General features: G+C 41.4%; 2 protein-coding genes across 2 annotated transcripts in view; one reads left to right on the forward strand and one right to left on the reverse strand.

Annotated features, from left to right (window-relative positions):
- The window catches only part of LOC101756487 (protein BZR1 homolog 3), a 4105-nt gene extending 1965 nt beyond the window's left edge, over nucleotides 1-2140 (forward strand). The window contains exon 2 of the mRNA XM_004965527.3: nucleotides 753-2140. Within this exon, the coding sequence (XP_004965584.1) occupies nucleotides 753-1580 (828 nt within the window). The 3' untranslated portion in view covers nucleotides 1581-2140. The remainder of the gene's footprint in view (nucleotides 1-752) is intronic.
- Nucleotides 2141-3319: 1179 nt separating this feature from the next.
- On the reverse strand, nucleotides 3320-8032 carry LOC101756897. Its single transcript, XM_004965528.3, has 5 exons — nucleotides 7689-8032; nucleotides 6052-6915; nucleotides 5043-5243; nucleotides 4758-4953; nucleotides 3320-3743 (listed from the first exon to the last, which is right to left on the reverse strand). Exons 1-5 carry the CDS (start codon nucleotides 7860-7862, stop codon nucleotides 3562-3564), a joined length of 1617 nt encoding a protein of 538 aa, XP_004965585.1. The 5' UTR covers nucleotides 7863-8032; the 3' UTR covers nucleotides 3320-3561.
- Between the last annotated feature and the right edge of the window lie 13787 nt (nucleotides 8033-21819).

The raw sequence follows: 21819 nt of genomic DNA on the forward strand, positions 1-21819 counted from the left end.
ACACTCGTTCTCTATAACTATTTGAGTGTGATTGATGGCGTCCACAGTAGCTACCTTGGTGTCGAGGAGGACCACCCACATGTTCCGGGAGTCGTCGTCGACAAGTAGTAGGAAGTAGCGCTGTCCTTCGGGTGTAGCGAGGTCCCCGACCCGCAAAGGTCGCCATGCACGAGCTCAAGCCGCTCCTTGGCTCAGAAGCTCAATTTGCGAGGGAAGGGGAGTCACCTTTGTTTAGTCACGACACAGATGTCGCATAGGTCCTCCACGTGGATGAAGCACGGCATGCCCCGCAACATCTATTCGGTGACAACCAATCAAAGAGGGGTATGACGCCCCCCCGGGCTTTGGCTTAAGAAGAAAGACCTTCTCACGCAGGCCTAGAAAACCCCCGAACCCCTACCCCACCCTTACATGGCAGCACCTGAGTGTTGCAACTGCTTCATCAAATCTTCTCTATAATGTGTTTGAAATTGCTTCTGTATAGAATGGCCTTTACCAAAAAAAAGGTGAATAAGCAAGTAGTTGATTTCATGGGAAATTACCATGTTATTATAGTTTAAACTTGGCATGCTTCTGTCCGATTTGTTCTCTCAATTGCTGTTAGAGGCAGCTGCTTCAGGACAATTTCCTTTCTGATAAAAGCAACTGTTTTCTGCTTCGCAATAATTCATCAGTTTAGTTAAAGTATATTTTTGGATTGAACCAATTGCATATGTAATTGCTTATTGTTGATGAATCTCTCCATGTTTCAGGGATGTAAACCAACAGCAGCGGAGCGTCATGATCCAATTGGAAGATCTGCATCACCAAGTCCTTGCTCTTCATATCAACCCAGTCCAAGGGCTTCATACAACCCGAGCCCTGCATCCTCCTCCTTTCCAAGCTCTGGATCCTCATCTCACATCACTCTTGGTGGGAACAACTTCATTGGTGGCGTCGAAGGCAGCTCTCTTATCCCATGGCTGAAGAATTTGTCCTCGAGTTCCTCAATTGCCTCCTCCTCCAAGTTCCCACAGCTTCATCATCTCTACTTCAATGGTGGCTCCATCAGTGCACCAGTAACACCACCATCCAGCTCCCCAACTCGCACACCTCGCATCAAGACCGACTGGGAGAACCCAAGTGTTCAGCCACCATGGGCTGGGTGTGGATCAAACTATGCATCTCTTCCCAACTCCCAACCGCCAAGCCCTGGGCACCAGGTTGCTCCAGACCCAACATGGCTATCAGGGTTTCGAATTTCATCTGCTGGTCCTTCATCTCCAACTTACAGCCTTGTGGCACCGAATCCTTTCGGTATTTTCAAGGAGACTGTTGCCAGTACCTCAAGAATGTGCACCCCTGGACAGAGTGGAACATGTTCTCCGGTGATGGGTGGTGTGCCAATCCATCATGACGTCCAGATGGTTGACGGCACCCCAGATGACTTTGCCTTTGGGAGCAGCAGCAATGGCAACAATCAATCACCTGGCCTGGTGAAGGCATGGGAGGGGGAACGGATACACGAGGAGTGCGCCTCGGATGAGCACGAGCTGGAGCTCACCCTTGGGAGTTCAAAGACCCGTGCTGATCCCTCCTGATCTTTCTGCAAGAGTCAGTGCCTCTTATTCGCCTGGGAATTACATTTCATATTTATTTGGACGGTGCTCCTCTATTTTATGGGTTCAGTGTTTGTAGAAAGAGAGAAGGGATTCAGAGATCGTACCGTGGTCCTCTGGAGATGATATCCATCCTCTTTCAGGGATCTGAACTTGTTCTAGCCTAAGCAAATGGTTAACTTATTTATTTAATTTTTTCTTCCTTTTTTCTCTTTATCAAGAAACGAAAAAGAAAAAAGATGCAAGGAAAAAGGGTGCTTGCAGGAAACCCTAAGACAAGTTGAAGAAATTCTGTCATCCTTCAGCAGTAGCTGAGATTCCTGTGGCATTCATGTGCCCTTGTAAATTAGCTCCAGTTGTCCTTGATATGACTATTGTCGTTGTAGTTGTGTCGAAAGTGTGTACATTTTATGGCTCATTCATTGGTTCTGTCTTGCCTTTGCTGATTAATGTGTTTACAAGTCTAGGTTACAATTTTTTAGGATATCCTTATTCCAGATTTTCAGCATCAGGTTAACACATGGTGCAGACATATTCTACTATTTACATTGATTTTCTTGCATCAAAATTCCAGGTGAGGAACCTGTATATGTGATAGCCATGTGTCTTAAGAGTAGAACTGTCTGATTGCTATGTGGTGGGTTGGAGTTAATTGTTATTTTCTTCGGAGTCAGCCAGTCAGCTCGTGCTATTTCACTTGGATTTTCTTGCAGGACTGTTGTTATTGTTATGGTAATGGTCTCAATTTTGGCTCAGGTATAGCTAATAATATAATTCAAAAGGGATATGGCAGTTCTTGTTGACGAAAAAAAAAGAAATGTAGGGTAGAAATTTATCACGTGGACTTGATAGTATCTGGTTTTGATTTATTTTTTCCTAATACAGGGCATGCCATCTCTTATGTTATCATGTTTGTGGAGATACCTTATGCTCAAATTGTCCCCATTGCACTTCATATTAGTACTTTTTTTCTTGTCCAAAAAAAATAGTGCAATATTTTCGCAACATATGTTGCCAGGTGCCTGCTCGATTGTATACGGGACATATGAAACCCCAAACCGAAAAGCTTCCGCTGCTGTTTAGCATCCTCTGGCATATGAAACTATTTTCCAGATTGGCAATCAGTTAATGTCTTTTCTATTGAGAATTTACCATTGTGTGGGGGTGTTTCTGTGGCATCCGCTTGTTCTCAGTATACAAAACCAGAATCTGAATAACATGGCATCAATGAAGACAAGCGGCCGTCCATGCAGGCTGTTCCAATGTCCTCCACGGATTCACCATGGCGTGCAGCTGAATCTGCACGACACAGGACTGGGGGTCATGTGCAGCGTACACAAAAAGGCTTTGCTACGGCCATAAAATCGGGTTTCAAGAACTGTACCTACATGTTAATGCCATCGTCATACGGATTATTAGGAAAAGTGGAAAACACGAGCAGGACTGCCGGCAGTAGTACGATCCATGGCCTTTGTACTCTACTGACAGATCCAAACGAGCTTCAGGTCCTTGCGACATATGGTCCCCACCCTGTTTCCTCAGGAAGACACTTTAACAGTACTCGAGGAAGAAGATATTTAAGCACTAATGACAATATAATATATGTACCCAAAAGGCCTGGCGCATTTGAAAGAAGTTGGTTCAAACGTCCAGATGAAGATTCATGAACATCTCATCTCCAGAAATGTAGGAGCAATATGATGCCAGCAGAGGATTCAGAGTTAAACTTCAGCACCAGTTGAACCAATGGATTCCCTTTCTTTTCTCACGAAATGTAGCCATATTTACAACATTTACAGAGTGGTTTGTGGTTCCAAATACATCTGTTTGATGTGACAATGGATGGCCAAGTGTACACTAGCTTCATCACCAGCTAGGAAATAAGGTAAAGAGGGCAAATCGATCACCCAGAAACAATTCACCAGGTGGCCTATGTTGCGTGTCAGAAACTAAAGACAATGGTTTACTTTTCAATCTTATCAAATAATATGGATAAAGCTTTGTACAGAGTGGCGGCAGCAGGTGGCCTGGGCATTGAGCCAAGAAGGATTTCTGATGCCTTTATGGGCCCGCCATAAAATCGGGCATTTACCGAGTCTCGAGTGGAAACCACACTTCCATTCAACGCGCAGCCCACGAAGGCACCTGCCAGAGAAATGAAGAACAGATGGTGAAGAAAAAAGCAAAGTTAATGAGACAAAAATGTCAGTTCAATAGTAGAGTTAAACAGATATATTCATCCTTAAATCAATAATACAGATTTAGCAATCAAAATAAAAACTGAAAACACCTGTGCTGCGTTCAACAATAATTGATGAAACCTGTATGAACAGTGCTGAAAGAATGAACATATCAAATGATGCTCAGCTTTGCTCTACTGTAGCACTGACTATATACGCCTATACTGACAGTGTGATTCAACGTTCCTCCAGCAATATATGTTGATTTATTAGATTATCTAGGTGTCCTACTTTGAAGCAGCTACCTGCGACAACTGACTATCATGTTTACCTTTATTCAACTGCCTGGAAGTTGAAGCATTGCAGAATCAGATATTAGCTGCCATAACCAATATCCAATGTGGCCACCACAGTGACCACATGGCTGAAGGTCTATGAACCATATTTGTTCCAGAAATAAAAATCTTGGTCTACGCTACACGTGATTGTAGAAAACTGGACTCTTCAGAAATGATAGAAATATGTGGTCAAGAACAGTCACAAACTACTTTGCACAAATGAAGAAACTAATGAGTCCAATTATAATATTCAAATTCTGTTAGTGCAGAAACGGAAGTATAGGGTCTGATTGTTTGTCAGAAACGTGCTGCTTGGACAAAAACTCACCAGTAAACAGATAGAACTGGATGGAAATTAACAACATTAGTGCAATTAGGAATTCTTAACTTGTCTTTATGGAACATTTTTAATTCCACTGATATAAGGAGTTTACAATCAAGAAATACGAGATTAATGCGAGTCAGTCAAGGAACTGGCAGCTTGTCACTAATGACTAAACTAACTGTATTCTATAAACTTTGTCCTGTCTATTTTTTTTTACTGACTGGTGACTAGTATTAGGAACATTAGGAGATTACTTTCACTACAGCAATGTGGTCAAATTGTAATATTAAAAAAAGGAAAACTCATTAAACCACACCTTTGCTACAACTGTATGTGTAACAGGCAGCATAACCACCATCACCAGCACGGAAATCAGCCTCTGCCGCTCGTCCAAGATGACCAGCAGAGGCACTAATACCAGCCCCAATTGACATATGTGCATTTCCACTGAAAGTTTTGATGGCATCTGTGTTCCTAAGAACAATAATGTAGTCAGCTAACTCGCCTCCAGCCTGAAAGGTACAAAATACGGACAAATGCTTCAAGTGTTAGAAGGCCTTATTTATAACAAAAACACAACCTTACTTGATGAAATGATCACCTGAACTCCATATCCAAGACCACAAGTAGAGATGGCAGAAGGAGGGGACCAAGAACCATCAGCTCTGCGAGAAACCACTAGCCCAGTACCAATTTTGTATGTAAGCATCATTCCAACCTTTACCACAGTGATTATTGCAAGCCCTTTTGCTTCTCTGAGAATTGAATCAGGGATCGACTTCTCAGCTTTTAGCTCTCCCACCTGAATATTGCAAGCATAGAACATTTCATGATTACATCCCACAGGCAGAATGCACCCAAAAAAGAAAAGGAAAAAAAGACTAAACTTTATTGTGATCCTGAGATTCTGAGAAGCATACGGCTAGTTAATAAATGGAACCAACAAAACTGTAAAGACAACACTGAACCATGGTATTGGCAAATGCAGGAAAAACATTAAAGTTCATTTCTAAGGCGGTTTCCAAGATATGTTATACAGGTTAGATCACTTATTCATGTCCTAAGGTGGAGCAAAGCCTTTTTCTGTCTGAACAAATAATGTTTGAGATTTGGACCAACCAAGCCATTGTGACAACTAGGATAAACGTTCCTAGTGATAGCTTGTCACATATATTCCAGGTGCATTGAGAAGCTAGGCATTGTGCTACAAGTTTGTAGAGAAACATGATTTGCCAATACTTGGGAAGCATGAAAGCCACAATCCAAATTTCCTTTATGTGAAACATGAATGACATGGCACAATCTATAGATTGGGTATAACTATTGGAATGGATTCTCTTGAATCATCATTCAACCATAATTCATACAGGGACAATTTTTTTTTGGATCCTGTAGAGTGTAAATTATTTACATAGTTTCAGATGGGCTGGAGATTTAAAACTGCCTATAACATTTATAATTGACAGCTAAGAACTGCTTATAGCATCGGAGAGCCACTGGTTGAGCAGAAAATGTGTTTCAAGAATCTGAGACACAGGAACAAATGTTTTCTAGGAAAAAAACAGTGAATAATTAAGAACAGGAGGCACAAAAGTGTAGGATATGAATACCTTACAATAGCCATATATGGAATTTGCAGCTTTGTATATTTCATACTCCATTTTGGTTGCCCATGGGATGTTTATCCACGACCTCAAGGTGCTCAGGTCTGTTAAGTCTTGAGTTGGAAATTGACAAGCACGACTGAATCGATTCATCAAATAAGGTTGAATGCACTCAAGACGCACTCCACAAACATCACAGACCCTTTGAGGATCTGAAGTCATGAACTTCGGGGGCATCAAGCTTCTACCCTTTGAACAGCCACCACAAAATATCCCACCACAAAATCGGCAATGATGGCGAGTGCAAATTATTGGATGAAAACGTGCTCCGCAAAGCATGCAAGAAGGGGCAGCACTATCAGGCAACCACTTTGTTGGTTCTGTCTCAAGGAGAGCATGTTCAGAGCCAGCACTGATATCTTCAAGTGTTTGAGCCTTATCCTTCAAAGCCTCCTCAAGGAAAAAATCTGAAACCATCGACATGCCATACCTCCCAAGATCAAATGACGCAATAGATAATATTTTATCTTTTCCTGCAACAACCATCTCAGACAGCACATCCCACATTGTGATCTCCATATTTTCTTCATCAATATCCCACTGATATTCTTCTTCTGGAAAGCATCTACTATTATAACCAAACCCCTTTTGCCACTCCTCATGATCATGTTTTGTCATTGGTGGAACAGAAGCAGGTACCCATATGCCTGTTTGCTCACAAAGTGGGAAACTATCACAGATTTTTTCTCCGGATTCCTTCATGGTTGTCATCTCATCGCTGAACTCATAAGCATTGGCAACACCAAGGCTTCCTTCCTTGAAATTTGTTGGAAGATGATCCTTTGCTGCTGGCTCAAATATGTGGGGGCCCTGGTTTTTGCAAGAAACCATAAATAATCTGTGTGAAAATACATATATACACAACCTTTTGGAGGCATAATCAAAATATACAATCTAAGCCAACCGAGCAGTCACTCTATTATATTATATTTTGACAATTTAGAAGTGTCCATACTAAGAAAGAGTATAGGCTGGCCAAATCCTCCTATTGAAGTCTTCTCTTGGTGCATCATCAAATTTTTGGTTTCCTAATTCCTCGTATTGAACTTCTGATTAATGAAAATATGACTTAAGTTTTAGACAAACTAAATGAGGTAGGGGCACTTTGGAAGATATATAAAAGTGTAATGAGGGAGTCCAGGCACTGATCATGGTTCGGACATAGGAATGGATGGATTCGTAAGCACATACATCACATGCTTCTAAACATAGGGAAAAGAAGACCAATACACCAAAGTACTGAACACAGATAGAAAACAGTAAAAAACTACTCGGCAAACATGCATGTTTTGCACCAATCCTATGGTAACACTCGAATCTAGAACCAAGGCAAATTACTACGCTCCACCTGCGTGACAACACGTTAACCAGCAACAGAGCACATCAACAGCGTCGCGCAAATTTAACAAGCAGAAGCCCGAAAGCTCCCACCTTTTCCACCACGTGCACCAATGCTAACCGCCTACGTAATCAGAACCGCAGTTCACCAATCTAGGAAGAAATCATATCGCAGCTATTCCAATCTACCGGCGGGCGAACTCAGACTCAGTACCAGATGAATCGAAGAGGGAGTACTCGATTACCGCTTCAGGGGCGTCAGGCGCGTCGGGCTCCTCGTCCCACATCACGAACCCGTCGCAAGCCCTAGACTTCTCCTCGCCGTCGTCGGAATCGGCGGTGGCGGCGGCGGCGGGGACCTGCGGGGGCTCCATGTCGTATGGCTCGATGGGAGGGTACAGGCGATCAGTTTCCGCCATGTCCGAAGTACCCGGTGGCTCAAATTCCGGCCGCTCGTATCGCGTGGGGGTTCGGGAGGATTGGCAATCGGGACTTGCTTCAGGAAATTGGAATACTGTTTCGTGAAGAAGGGGGTGAGATGATGGAGGTCGAAACCGGGGAGGAGAGGGAGACGGGAGGAACAAGTTAAAATTTCGTGATAGATAAAAGAATATAGAATAGTTCTACTAAATTATGCAGAAATAAAAGGAGGCTTACACTTCATGATAAAGTTCTAAGTACTGCTAATGCACGAATACTAATCACATGCACACAAGCTTAATTTCTTAGAGCACAAATAATCCCTGAAAATCCTAATTCAACTGCGATTTGACTGATGTTCCAAAAACTGCCAATGTAATTTCTGAAAATAAATGCTTTGCGGTGACTAGAGATTGCATACCTGCTGAAAAAAAGTTAAGCATGTTGCTGCATCTATGAAAACCCCAAGACAAGGATGAATTTTACTTAGATTAATCCGTCTTTACACAGTTTCGTGCGTGTGTTAGTCTGTGAGAGTCCAACTCGTGTGCTTCATATTATTAGCAATATTCAGATTGCATCTACCGTGTTCTTGCTTGTATTCTTCGATTTGCCTTCGTGATGAGGTCAATCGGACTGCGTACGGTTGATAACCAGAGAAGAAGTAGTGCTGCGATTGCGGTGTTCAGATCTTGCTGATCGGAAGCCAAATCGTGAGTGTTGTTTCTCCACCAAATCGAAAGTTATCTTCACCTGATGGAAGATTGAGCACCTAGTTCCGTCATATTTGAGGTCAACCGCCAACATATAATACAAAACCACTCAACTTGAAATATCCATGGTAAAACCTGGTTATAGAGAACCAAAAAATGGTATCTTTACTTTATCTCCACGGTCCACCCTCTTGCATAAACAAAATCTGCTGTTTATTGTTTCCGACATCACTATTTAAGAATATATTACCGGAATAAAGTACACGGTCCTGAAACTCCCCAACAGTATTTAAACTTTAAAAATACACATCTAGATCTCTAAACTATAGATGACAAGACAAAGTAGAGGTTGAACCGATTAGATCACTGCATCATCAGCCAAATTAGTGGTTTTTATTTATTAATATAATATCTATTCTATTGATAATTTGTATGAAATAGATTCAGATTTTCTACATTATGTAATAACACATATCCAAACATACTACACGGATGGCATCAATTTGTTCGCCAACAATATGACATAAGCAAATCATATATGTTGATTGTAACAAGCAATACAATGATGCATAGTGCATAATTGGAGGAAAAAATAGGGAGTGCCTTCACAAACTAGAGCTCACTTCAGAATTGAGACGAGAAAAAAAATACACAATGCATGTTAGTAAGCATAGTTTTCTAGTTAATTGATTTTTTTCATATATCATAAGGAAAAACATTTCTGGTTTGTAATTAGCATCGACCGCGCCAGCTTTTATGAGCAACTTAACCATTTAACATTAATATTTGTAAAACTCGTCCTGCTCAGCTGATCCGGATGACAACATGTAGCAAGGTTAGACCATGAGGGTTGAGAAAACTAGTTTTATTCTATGTTGTGTTGGATGTATGCCCTAAAGGTAATCATAGAGATGATGATATTCCATCGTATTCATATTTTTATATTGTGTTCCTTGAATATCCATTAACGATTAATTGAATTGATTTGCAATTATATGAATTGTGGGTCAAACTCTTTACTTGTATGGTTATTCTAAAAGTTGTCCCTAGTCGGAGTTCATGTGAGGACACACATGAATATTAGACTAGCACATGTATTAGTTGATGACTATGTTTCACAAGTCATGGACATGGAGATGTCAAACTAATAATGTGAGCACGTGTAGAGACATGTGCTATGACTGACCCAACGCGAGTTACATAGTTCTCTCTTTACACAACGTGTACGCTTTATCCTTAGACCTGAGATTGTCGCATATACTCAAGATGTGGATTGACTTACTTAGGGGCTATCAAACGCTACACCGTAACTGGGTAGTTATAAATATAGCTTTCGGGTTTGTCAAGAAGCATGCTGTGAGGCATGGTCAGTCAAGATGGAATTTGCCCCTTTCTATTTGAGAGAGATATCTCTGGACCCCTTGAGTGATCGGATCCGGAAATGCATGGCCATGCTACGTGAGGTTAAGAGTTAACATAGAAAGGGATTCCGAATCATAGTATCGAGAAAGAGTGGTTGGCTTGGAGCTAGACCAAATATCGTGAGGCAAAGGGAATAGCATGTACGTGATGTTGTGATGGTTTGTCTGATATGATCTTCGTATGCTTATAGGAGTTAGCATGTCTTGCTAGAGGCCGCTACTAACTATTGGCCGAGTAGGAGTACTCAGGCCATGTCTATACGTATATGAATCTATAGGGTCACACACTTAAAGGGCTAGAAGCCCAATTCGAATGTGATTTGAATTGGACTAGGTTTAGGAGTACTAATAGGCCTCGGACCCAGAGGCCCGTTAGGAACCCCTATATATTAGGGGGGGCGGCCTAGGGTTTGGCCCCTTTTTGGCCGAACCACAACCGCGCCCTCTCCCACGCCCTTGCTTTTGTTGCAACTCGTGGACCTAGCAGTCCGGCTTGTGACGCTTCCTTCCTGCACGTGTAGATACCTTGGAGGTGTCGATTGGATTACCTCCACGGACCGACAACCATCACAAATCACTCAAATAGCATACACATAAGTATATATTTATAACATTATACTTTTACTTTAACTTAAACATCAGTAAAAGCATTCAATCATTACATTTCAAGCATCACACTCATTAATTCTGGACATGTTTATTAATGATGCATCATATGTATTCATTTAGGGGCAAATTTTAATAAAATAAAAATATTACATTAACTAAAATATTTTATGCCGAATTAATTTGCACTCGTTGGTTACTACTTCTTAAGTGTAATTTTGAGTTTGAGTTGATCTCTTTATTAGAACATGTATTTTTCTCTTTGGACTAAAAAATCAATTTACAAGATATATTTCGTATATATGCTGATACTCTCCACTCCATGATAATAGGATGGCCATGCATGCATTTAAAATATCAAGTAAAAACATTGTTTTCGGATGTAGTAATTTTGTTCGTGGCCTAGTTATTAGTGGCATTATTATCTTTATTCTACATGTCATTTTTATCTTGTCTTTGTGTACTTGTCACCACTCATCATTTTATAAAACTGGAGATCAAACTATCTTTTGTTTCTCTTAAAAAAATATTTAGCATAAAACTAAAATAAAAATAAGCTCTTAACAAATGAACCAATAACTTCTAATATATTTTCACACCAATTTCAATATTCCCCTCAAAATTCGTCTTACATTGGTTCTCTTGCGATGACCTAAACTTTCATAGTTTTGCAACAACTACCAAACTATTTGATATATTGGATTAATTTTTTTTGAGTGAGTTAGAGTCTAATTTAACAATCATGATGAGATTTTTTCTTCAAGTGAGTATCCATATAAAAGGAAATTGATTGTTTTCATATATATACTTGCTTTATGGAATATGAGGTTAGATTGTAGTAGTGCAGTAATAAAAATTTACACACAAAGTAGAATGGAGGCATGACCATTTTTGGGGCTATGGTTAGTAGCAAATTGTTAAGAGTGGATAAGGAACACGTACTTGAATATCCTTCCAAACTTAGGAATATCAATGATATTTATTATGCAACATATTCATGGTGAAGTTTGGAAAACTCTAGAATTAGAAATTTGAAGAGTGACTCTAACGAAGTATCTTTCAAAGTTAATGTATCTCCTTGGATGGGTTGGTCTAAGAAATAGTTTAACTTTTATATTTCTAAGGGACATCAGGTTTGCTTCATGGCAAAGAGACTCGAACTTATGATTTTGAAACAACTTAGAGTCCCACAATACTAAGCACGACAGGGCAATAGATTTTTGCTGATGAGCATTACAAAATCTATCCAAAATCATAACTTAGGAAAGAATCTTCCATCCTCTCAAAAGAGTAAGAGAAACATCTAAAGTTCTAAACCAACAAATACTTTGTACAGTGCAATGTTTCTTGATCATCGACTCATCTGCTTCCCTGAAAATGTATCAAGCTTATCAGATTGTAAAAGGTGTGGCTTTAAACAATCTTGAAAATTGAAGGTTCAACAATATGTTCTAAAAATGACTAAACGACTGTATAAAAACAACTAAATGTAGTCTAGCAGTGAGCCATCCGGTGACCACACTACTAGATCCAAGAAAACAGGTTCTCCAAATGAAAAAAAAAATCCAAGCAAACAATAGTATGTAGTTCTACTAATTTACCACACTTGTCATGCTGAAGTAAGATAATGCAACCAATTAGACTTAAGTACTGGGACTTCTCAACAAAACAATTGATCAGTATCTTATATACAACTGATCATTAAGATAGTGCAACCAATTAGACGTAAGCTCTGGAACTTATCAACAATAACTGATCAACGTACTGGTCCTATATTTGTGACTCTTTATTTAGCATACAACGAGTGCAAAATAATGACAGCTGACATTTAAAGACAGTTGAAAAACTATTATGTGTTAAAAACAGTTATGTGTTAACGATACAGCAACATGTATGCCAGATGTTTCTCTATTTTTACCTCTGATATTCTTGCCTCAGTTAAGCTACCACTATTACCCCTAATACTCCTATTGCAAGCGGACACCTTGACTTTTGCAGTAACTGAATGAAAGCTAGTTAGATAACTAGCTGAATCCCTAACTTTTGCCTCAGTTAGCTCTATCTATGAATTTTTTGGAAGTGAGATCAATAGCATTATCAATCAGAAAATACTCATGTACTGCTACTTCTAGTAAATTTCTAGTGAAAAAAAAGATTGCTATGGAAGAAAATACTGTAGTATCTATGAATTTACATGCATCTGTACCTACTAAGCAAACTTTTCAGGAAGTGAGACAAATAGCATTATCAGATTGCTAAGGAAGAAAAAATTGCAGTATTAATTTATCATAAAACATTCACAACATGAGCTTAATTTATTCATAAAATATTCACAACGGGAGCACAATTTATTCATAAATAAATTCATAATAGGTTCAAGTTATTACAACCAGCCCACAAAACATCAAACATATTAAAATGTACCACTAACTTCTATTCTATTGGTAATCAATTCACATTTGTAGTGCTATCATGTCTCTCAAATTATTGCCTTGATCACCATCCGGTAGATCGACAAACTTTTGTGGAGGAATATTATCTAGCTGATTATCTAACCATTCCTCATCCTCCTTGAGTGATCGGATAATATTGTGTAGTATAGCGGCAGCTATGTTGACGCTCGTTATTGACACACTTATAGTGCTAGTTAACCAGTGTTTTCATGCTTATTTTTATACTAACCCGCCACTTGGCACCTGAAATAACCCTATTATTGCATATGTGTTGTATTTTATAACATATTGTATTTTGGCAGGAAATACGACATAATCAAGGTGGTTTGTATAAAGAGCTTAATGGATATTTGGACATGGGTTGTCGAGGAAGCCAGCATAAGGAAGGAGAGGACTAGAAGGGACAGGAAGGGCCCAGGCCGATCGGCCTGGGCCCCTCTGGGCTGATCATCCTGGACCATTCTAGGGCCCGGTCGACCTTCCATTTCTTCAGCGTGAAGTCTACGATGATCTCTAGGGTTTTTTTCACCGACATAGACCCAGAGCTGCCGCCTATGGGAGACTATAAATACCCCCTCATAGACTTCAAGGAAGAAGAGTTAGAGGGAGAGGAGAAAACACCACGTAAACACAATCCACCGCCACCACAAGAAGGAAAAACGGAGAAAATATTGGATCTACAAGAAGCCACGCGAAGCGGAGCACCAGAGGAGGGAGAAACCTCCCAAGCCGATCGGCTTGGAGATGCCCAAGTCGATTGGCCTAGGGCTTTCTTGCCCCCATTCATCGTTGTCTTCGGTCTAGTTGACCTACAGGGCGATCTTTACCTAGAATTTTGTCAACATGTGTAAGATCATGGGGTAAAGTCTCTGTTTGTCCTCGGGGTTGTATGGAGATCTTGATTTATAATCACTAAACCTCTTGTTTAAGATCTGTTTGTTATCTATCATATCTTGATTATGCTCTTTCATGTAATAGCTGGCCAGCGCTACTTTGGGTTGCTTATTTACTTACCTAGAATGATCATCATGCTGTGTTCTTATCGTTTAATAATTGAGTGCCCTCGTGTAGTGACAACGTGCGAGAGGGAAAGTGTTGGGCATGGTTCACATCCACTCACGATAACACTTAGATTTAGTTCTTTCATGCATAGCGATTATATCTACAAGTGATCCTAGATCCCTAGGATAAGCGTTATATCTATCTTGTTTACATCCATACTGTCTATCTGCTTTAATCTAGATCGCTAGTTCTTTTGTTAGTTTATTCCTATCTTATACAAAGAATCTTCGGTTATATAGATTAGTGCTTGGTTAAGCGTGCAAATCCACTTGTTCCACGGATTGATATACCTTGGGGGATTACTCTAAGGGAAGAGCTACAACTGATCCATACGCTTGTGGTTCACAAATTGGCGTGCTAACTGCCGTCAACAAGCTACTGGTATCTTTACTTGGTTCTTGATCTTGTGAAATGTGGTAGCTTTGAGGATGGGGAAGAGCATTGCATTTATTTTGTTTTGACATGTTCTTTATTACTAGTCTATCTTCCATAATGAAAAAGAAGCGGTCACAACTTGAACTTCAATGCTAAACACTTGAGAAAGAGCAATGTATCTTGTCATGTATAACTAAGTGTAGGGATGACATTGGAAGGCAACGCTGATCCGTACGCTTGCGGTTCACAAATTGGTATGGTAACTGCCGTTAACAAGCTTTTCTAGCACCGTTGCTGGGGAACAAGTCAGTTTTGCTACATTTAACTTTGTATTAATTTTTGTTAACCTCTAACACCTAACTTTTTCTCTAGAAACAAAAACCTTTGATTTTATTTTTAGTGTCCAGAGGGCTTTGATCAATCACTACAAGGAGGAAGGAGAAAAGTCACTGAGGGATTATGTACTTCCATTAACTGATCAATTCGACATGCACAAATCCGACTTAGTGCTTGCAGCCAAGGAGTACATCTTGGATAAAGGAATAATTGACATGGTTGGAAGAATTCCTTTCCAAGGAGTGAAGACTAATAATCCATATAGACTCATTGAGTGATTCATGATGCTGTGCAACACGCTACAACAAGAAGGAATTCCGCCAGCCTAGTTCAGGTGGAATCTATTTCTGTTTTTACTTGCAGGTGAAGCAAAACGTGGTATGCAAAAGCTTCTTTCGATGCGAAGGGGAATTGTGAGACACTAATGATAAAGTTTTGTGGGAGATTTTTCTCTGTGAGCAAACTTCAGAACCTTCAAAAGGAAGTGATCATGTTTGTGTAAGGAGAAGATGAAGGAATAGATCAAGCTTGGCACAGATTCAACAGACTACTCGAACAAGGACCTAAGCTTGGATTCTCAGCTGATGTGTTGTTGCACACATTTTATTTTTCACTAACCCAAAAAATGCCGGGAGTTTGTTCAAATGTGTGCAGGAGGAGACCTTATGGAAAAAACACTCAGGGATGCTGCACAACTTCTATAGAAAATCAGCAGAGGAGCAACCATAAACAGAGAATGGGATAACTATCAATCTGGGGCACAAGAGCAAGGAAATCAAGGACCTATACTTGCTGGAATTTTCAGAAAAGAACTCCAGAAGGCTGAGAAGGAAGAACTTGTGGTGTAAAAAGAAGAAGAACCAGCACACGCTAAGGAGGAACCTACCCGGTGCATCGAAGATGACAAATCAGAAACATCAGAAGCTCGAAGCTTGGTGAGTGCAAAACTCCTACGAGAGTTTGAACAAATGGATTGGATTCCTATCGATTTCAGCGAGATATTTGATAAATATCGGCCATATCCAAATAAAAAGGGGTCAACCAGCGCCATAGAGACAAATTTTCCACCAGAGAGACACATTGGGTATGTACTTGATAAGGAAACAACTGGAGAAACTATTCAAAAACTTTTCAGCGAAGAAGAAGTAGACCTAGAATACATTGCTAAAGTAAAGAGAGTCATGGGAATAAAGTCTGAAGCATCATTGTCCGCCAGTCTAGCGCAGATATACGCGATTGATACTAATCAAGACGAAGGAGCACATTTGCCTACATCGCATATCGACTGCATGATCAATGGGAAGATTATTGACAAGGCACTCTGTGATATTGGAGCACATGTAAGTTTCATATCTTCGAAACTTTATGATAAACTTTTCAGTAAGACTTTGCAACTTGCTCCAATACCGATTAAATTGATCATGGGAGATGGTAGACCAACCGAACCTTTGGGTGTGCTTAGAGATCTAAAAGTTAACATCTCAAATAATTCTATACCAACTGATTTCTTTGTAATTGATGCTTGCCATGATAAACATGATGATTTAATCCTTGGTAGACCCTTTATTAAGTTGGTAAATGTTGTGCTTGATGCGGGAGAAGGCAAAGTAACAATTAATCTTGATGGTGCTAAATACACTTACAATTTTCTGCCTACATCTAGGAAGAATTTGCATCTATCTCCTAATAACAAGGAGGTAGAAAGTGTGTGCTTTGCTAAAAATTTCAGGGATCCTCTACTAAGGGTGATGGAAAATAATGAGGATGACAAGGATAACGAATTGGGAGAAGCAATTGATGTATTGTCACCTCAATATGGAACTCTGGAAGAAGGAAAATTTGAAGATATTGGAGAATTGGTGCAACAAGAACCAGAAGCACCAGATGTTGAGCATAAGCCATCACCCAAGGGATTAAAATATGAATATTTGGGGAATAACAAGACGTATCCAGTCATTGTTAGCAATGAGTTAAGTGAAAAAGAAACTGAGAAGTTGCTGAATTTATTGAGAAAGCATCAAAAAGTGATTGGGTACACGATCAAGGACTTAAAAGGGATCAATCCAGCCTTCTACACTCATCGAATATAATTAGAAGAACAACAAAAGCCAGTTGTGGAAGTCCAGAGAAGACTAAGCCATGCCATGCGCGATGTAATAAAGAAGGAGGTGATCAAATTGCTTAATGCTGGGATTATTTATCCAGTACCACACAATTAATGGGTGAGCCCCGTGCATTGCGTACCAAAAAAAGGAAGACTTACTGTTGTGACAAATGAGAAGAATGAGCTGATTCCTCAAAGGACAGTAACAGGGTGGAGGATGTGCATTGACTATCAAAAGCTGAACAAGGCAACTAGGAAGGATGATTTCCCTTTGCCTTTCATCGATGAAATGCTCGAAAGGTTAGCAAAGCACTCTCACTTCTGCTATCTTGATGGATATTCTAGGTTCTTTCAGATTCCTATACACCCAGACGATCAGCATAAGACAACATTCACTTGTCCAGATAGAACTTTCGCTAATAGAAGAATGCCTTTCGGGTTGTGCAACACACCTGCATCTTTCCAATATTGCATGATGGCTATATTCTCGGATTTCATTGAAGATATTATGGAGGTATTAATGGACGATTTTTCAATTCATGGTACAAGTTTCGAACTGTTTGGAAAATCTTGATAAAGTTCTTGAATGATGTGGAGAAGTTGATCTAGTCCTAAACTGGGAAAAGTGCCACTTTATGGTGAAACAAGGAATAGTACTTAGGCATGTCACCTCAGAAAGAGGGATAGAAGTTGATAAAGCAAAGTTGAAACTGTGGAAAAGTTGCCTCCGCCTACAGACACCAAGTCATTGAGAAGCTTTCTCGGACGTGCTGGATTTTACAGGAGATTCATTAAGGATTTTTCAAAGATCACCAAGCCATTGACACAGCTCCTGCAAAAAGATGTGAATTTCGAGTTTGTTGAAGACTATTTCCAAGCTTTAAGAACTTTAAATCAATCACTTATCAGCACACCCATCATTCAACCTCTAGATTGGAATCTACCTTTTGAAATAATGTGCGATGCAAGTGATTATGCTGTTGGAGCAGTCCTTGGACAAAGAAAAGAAGGGAAGGTACACGCGATTTACTATCCTAGCAAGAGTTTAAATGAGGCTCAAATAAATTATGCAACCACGGAGAAAGAATTACTTGCGGCAGCATTCACTTTTGAAAAATTCAGATCTTATATCGTGAACTCCAAAGTGATTGGGTACACTGATCATGCTGCGATTAAATATCTTTTGTCTAAGAAAGATACTAAACTACATTTGATTCGTTGGATATTGCTGCTACAAGAATTTGATGTGGAGATCAGAGATAAAAAGGGATCGGAAAATGTGGTGGCTGACCACTTGTTGAGAATGTATCAACAAGACGATGGAAAAGAACCTATTGAAGATCAAATGAGGGATGGTCATCTGTATAGAATCCTCGACAAGGATACTTGGATGGATGACATTATTAGAGCAATAATAAGAGCTCCCTTAAATCACTTACACAGGAATGAAAGGAGAAAAGTGGTTGCTGAAAGCACCTTACCTATATAGATATGGAGCAGATAGAGTATTAAGAAGATGCATCCCAAGAGAAGAAAGGAAAGCGGTACTTCGAAAATGTCATTCATCAGAATATGGAGGACATTATGGACACTTCAGAACTCAAGAAAAAGTCTGGGAAAGTGGATTTTATTGGCCAGAGATGCATGAAGATGCAAAGAGATTTGTTGCTACTTGTTTGGAAGTCCAAAGAAATAGGAAATATTTCAGCTAGAAATTCTATGTCGTTGAACTACAATTTGCAGGTGGATTTATTTGATGTTTGGGGTATAGATTTCATGGGACCATTCTTAAACTCACATGGATTTAAGCACATCTTGATCATGGTTGATTACGTGCCTAAATGGGTAGAAGTTATTTTATGTCGGAAGGCGTCAATGGAAGAATCAATTCATATGATCAAGACTATAATATTTCCCAAGTATGGAGTGCCAAGAATCTTTATCAGCGATGGAGGATCACATTTCACGGGAAAAGATTTGGGCAAATGTCTACCAAAATTGGGGATCGAACATAGAGTATCTACAGCCTATCATCCCCAAACAAATGGACAAGTGAAAACTTCTAATAAACAGCTGAAGGATATCTTGAAGAAGACGATAATCAAAGGAGGGAAGGATTGGTCAAAGAAGCTAGATGGAGCATTATGGGCATACATGATGGCTCACAAAACACCTATAGGTATGACCCCGTATCAATTCATCTATGAAAAAACATGTCACCTTCCCATTGAACTCGAACATAAAGCCTATTAGGCTATAAAGGAGATGAATCTTGTTGTTGATGCTGCAAGAGTAAAAAGAAGATTTCGGATCAGTGAATTGGAAGAGATGAGGCTTAAAGCTTACCACAGTGCAAGCATTTATAAGAAGATAATAAAGAGGTGGTTTGATAAAAGGCTTCACAAGAAAGAATTCCAAGAAGGAGACAAAGTTCTACTGTTCATCTCTAGGTTCAAACTCTTCCGTAAAGGAAAATTGATGAGCAAGTGGGACAGACCATACGTGGTTCATTCTGTATCATCTACTGGAGTAGTGACAACCATGGATGTCAAAGGAGATCAATATATTATGAATGGACAGCAACTAAAGGTATTCTTGGAAACTGACATCGTGCCTATCAATTATGTTGATGTTTACACCATAGAGGAAGAATGGCCACGTCAAGCCTAACGACACTAAAATAGGTACCTTGTACATACTCTATCTTAAATTCTATTATTTTCTTTCGATTTTTTGTGTGGGACTCGAAAAATTAGGTGTATTTTTAGACGTACGCGCTGCCATAAAAAGTTGGGAGGCAGAGGGGCTGAAAACTCCATGGGCCGATCGGCCCAGTAGCCCCCAGGCTGATCGGCCTGGGAGGGTTTTGTCTCCGATTCGGTTCTCCCTTTCCCATCTTTGGTAATGACAGAATATGGAAGTGAATTTTTTTGGGAAAGGGTGAGAAAGTTTTTGGAAATGTGTGGATCCTTGGCCAAGATTTCAAGAGTATCTAATGAGGACTGTTGGAGCTCAAGTTTCGCATCTTGTTGGGGGGAAATATTAACGACCTCCTTATGCTCCTTAAACAACGGTCATAAGGGCCGGGGCCCACTTGCGGTGACAGTGACCTCCGCCGACTCGGCATGGACAGGGAGTATTCCATTTCACCTCACCCGACCCACGGTCCTAGGGTCGGATACGCCCGACCCCTCACCGCAAGGCTCCACCTCGCCTGACCCACGGTCCTAGGGTTGGATACGCCCGACCCCTCGCTGCAAGGTTCCGCCTCGCCCGACCCCGAGCGCAGGGGGTCGGACGCATCCGGGCCCACCAGACAGAGGTTCACCTTGCCCGAGGATGAGCGCAGATCCACAGACGAGGGCGCAGATATCGTGGGCCCCCACCAACCTCGCCATAAATGCGGTGCAGCTCTGGCGCGCAAAAAGGCGCCCGTGCTCCTCGACGTGACTCGCCACAGTATTTGGGCGGTACACTGTAGCCACGACCTCACAGGCTATAGCGGCACCGTCCTAATCCATAGCCTCCCTTGTTCACCGTAGGGCACTCATTACCCACGCTCCCCAGCACACGAGGGAGCGCTGCCCGGATTCACGCTCAGTCCAGCGGCAGAGACATGTCGGCCGCGCCTCCTGGTCAGCACGCAAGGCTACAGAAGTCGGCCGTCCTCCACGACATGCACAGCTGCGGCGCCCGGACATCATGATCATCATTCATGGCTACAGCGGTTGGATGCCATCCACGTCCTGCACGCGCGGCAACGACGGTCGACCGGAGGGCCGTCGACAGGGCCAAACGACAGCCGCCCCCCTCCGGCGGCCACGTTGATGGGAGACAGAGACCGGAAGGGAAGGTGACGACCCTGAAGACTCGGTCCTTCCCCCTGTGCTTTGCTTTCTTTACTTGCTTATCTCTTTTACTTCTCCTGGCTCCTGGCTCAACTGTAACTCCCATCTCTTCCTTGCGCTATAAAAGGAAGACTGGGGGGACCGAGCACGGGACGACTCTCAGGCCAACCAAACTCACACTATAACAACTTAGATTTAAATTATCCGAGTTTAATCTTGAGACAAGTTCCCTGCTCTGGTCAACTCAAACTCCTTTAGCCATTATGGCTAAGTCTGGGAAATCAGTCTGATCTCCCGCCTTAGGGCGGACTCATCTTTGGCAAGTTGAGCTGAACGTCCAGAAATTCCTTTATGGAAGTTGGAGAATGAAGTCCCTAATACAACTTTGTTAGTTGGACCTTAATCCAATTTGTCTCTGAAGGCTCCCAAATCTGCAGTTCAAATCAGCCCCGACCCCTGAAACCTAGCAAACCGCCGTTTTTCTCTAAGTCCCGAAACCAGTGTTCCTCCAAACTTTGGAGCTTTGAATCCCCCAAGTCCACTGCGTTTTTGGACTTGGTCCAATTTCAAGAGTTGGGCCTTGGCCTGGGTTCTACAACTCTTGTTAAGGGAGTCAAAGTGGTGCAGTTCGGAAATTGGGAGGGCAAGAGACTGGAAGATGGACCCAGAAACAGATCCCACGGATCTCTCGGGCCAAGCGCGCCAGAGCGAGCGTGCGTCCTGTCTCAGAGCCTCTCCGCCGCATGGCATAACCTTCCTGGCGAGCGCCGCCTCGCCTAGTCGCTGGCCGCGACACGATGGATCAGCGCGCCTCCTTCCCAATCGCGCGCAGAAGCACCCTGTAGCCCTTTTCCGCCTCGTCTTGTCCTGCCCGAAATCTCGCCGGCCGCGCCAGGCGCCCTGCCGCCGTTGCGACCGAAGATTGGCCACTGCCGCGCTAGTCTGCCTCACCTCCCGCGCGCATCTCCTCACCAAGATCCCCGGCCGCGCGCCCTAACGCCTTCCGGCTTTTCCGTCGTACCTCAGCCGCACGCGCCC

The sequence above is a fragment of the Setaria italica genome, chromosome IV, assembly GCF_000263155.2.
Source record: "Setaria italica strain Yugu1 chromosome IV, Setaria_italica_v2.0, whole genome shotgun sequence".
Taxonomy (NCBI): domain Eukaryota; kingdom Viridiplantae; phylum Streptophyta; class Magnoliopsida; order Poales; family Poaceae; genus Setaria; species Setaria italica.

Coding starts and splice junctions, on each gene's coding strand:
- LOC101756897 (XM_004965528.3), bottom strand. CDS start 7,862: ATGGCGGAAACTGATCGCCTGTACCCTCCCATCGAGCCATACGACATG. Junction 5,244..6,051: donor CCATATATGGCTATTGTAAG/GTATTCATATCC, acceptor TGCAATATTCAG/GTGGGAGAGCTAAAAGCTGA. Junction 3,744..4,757: donor CACATACAGTTGTAGCAAAG/GTGTGGTTTAAT, acceptor TTTCTCTGGCAG/GTGCCTTCGTGGGCTGCGCG.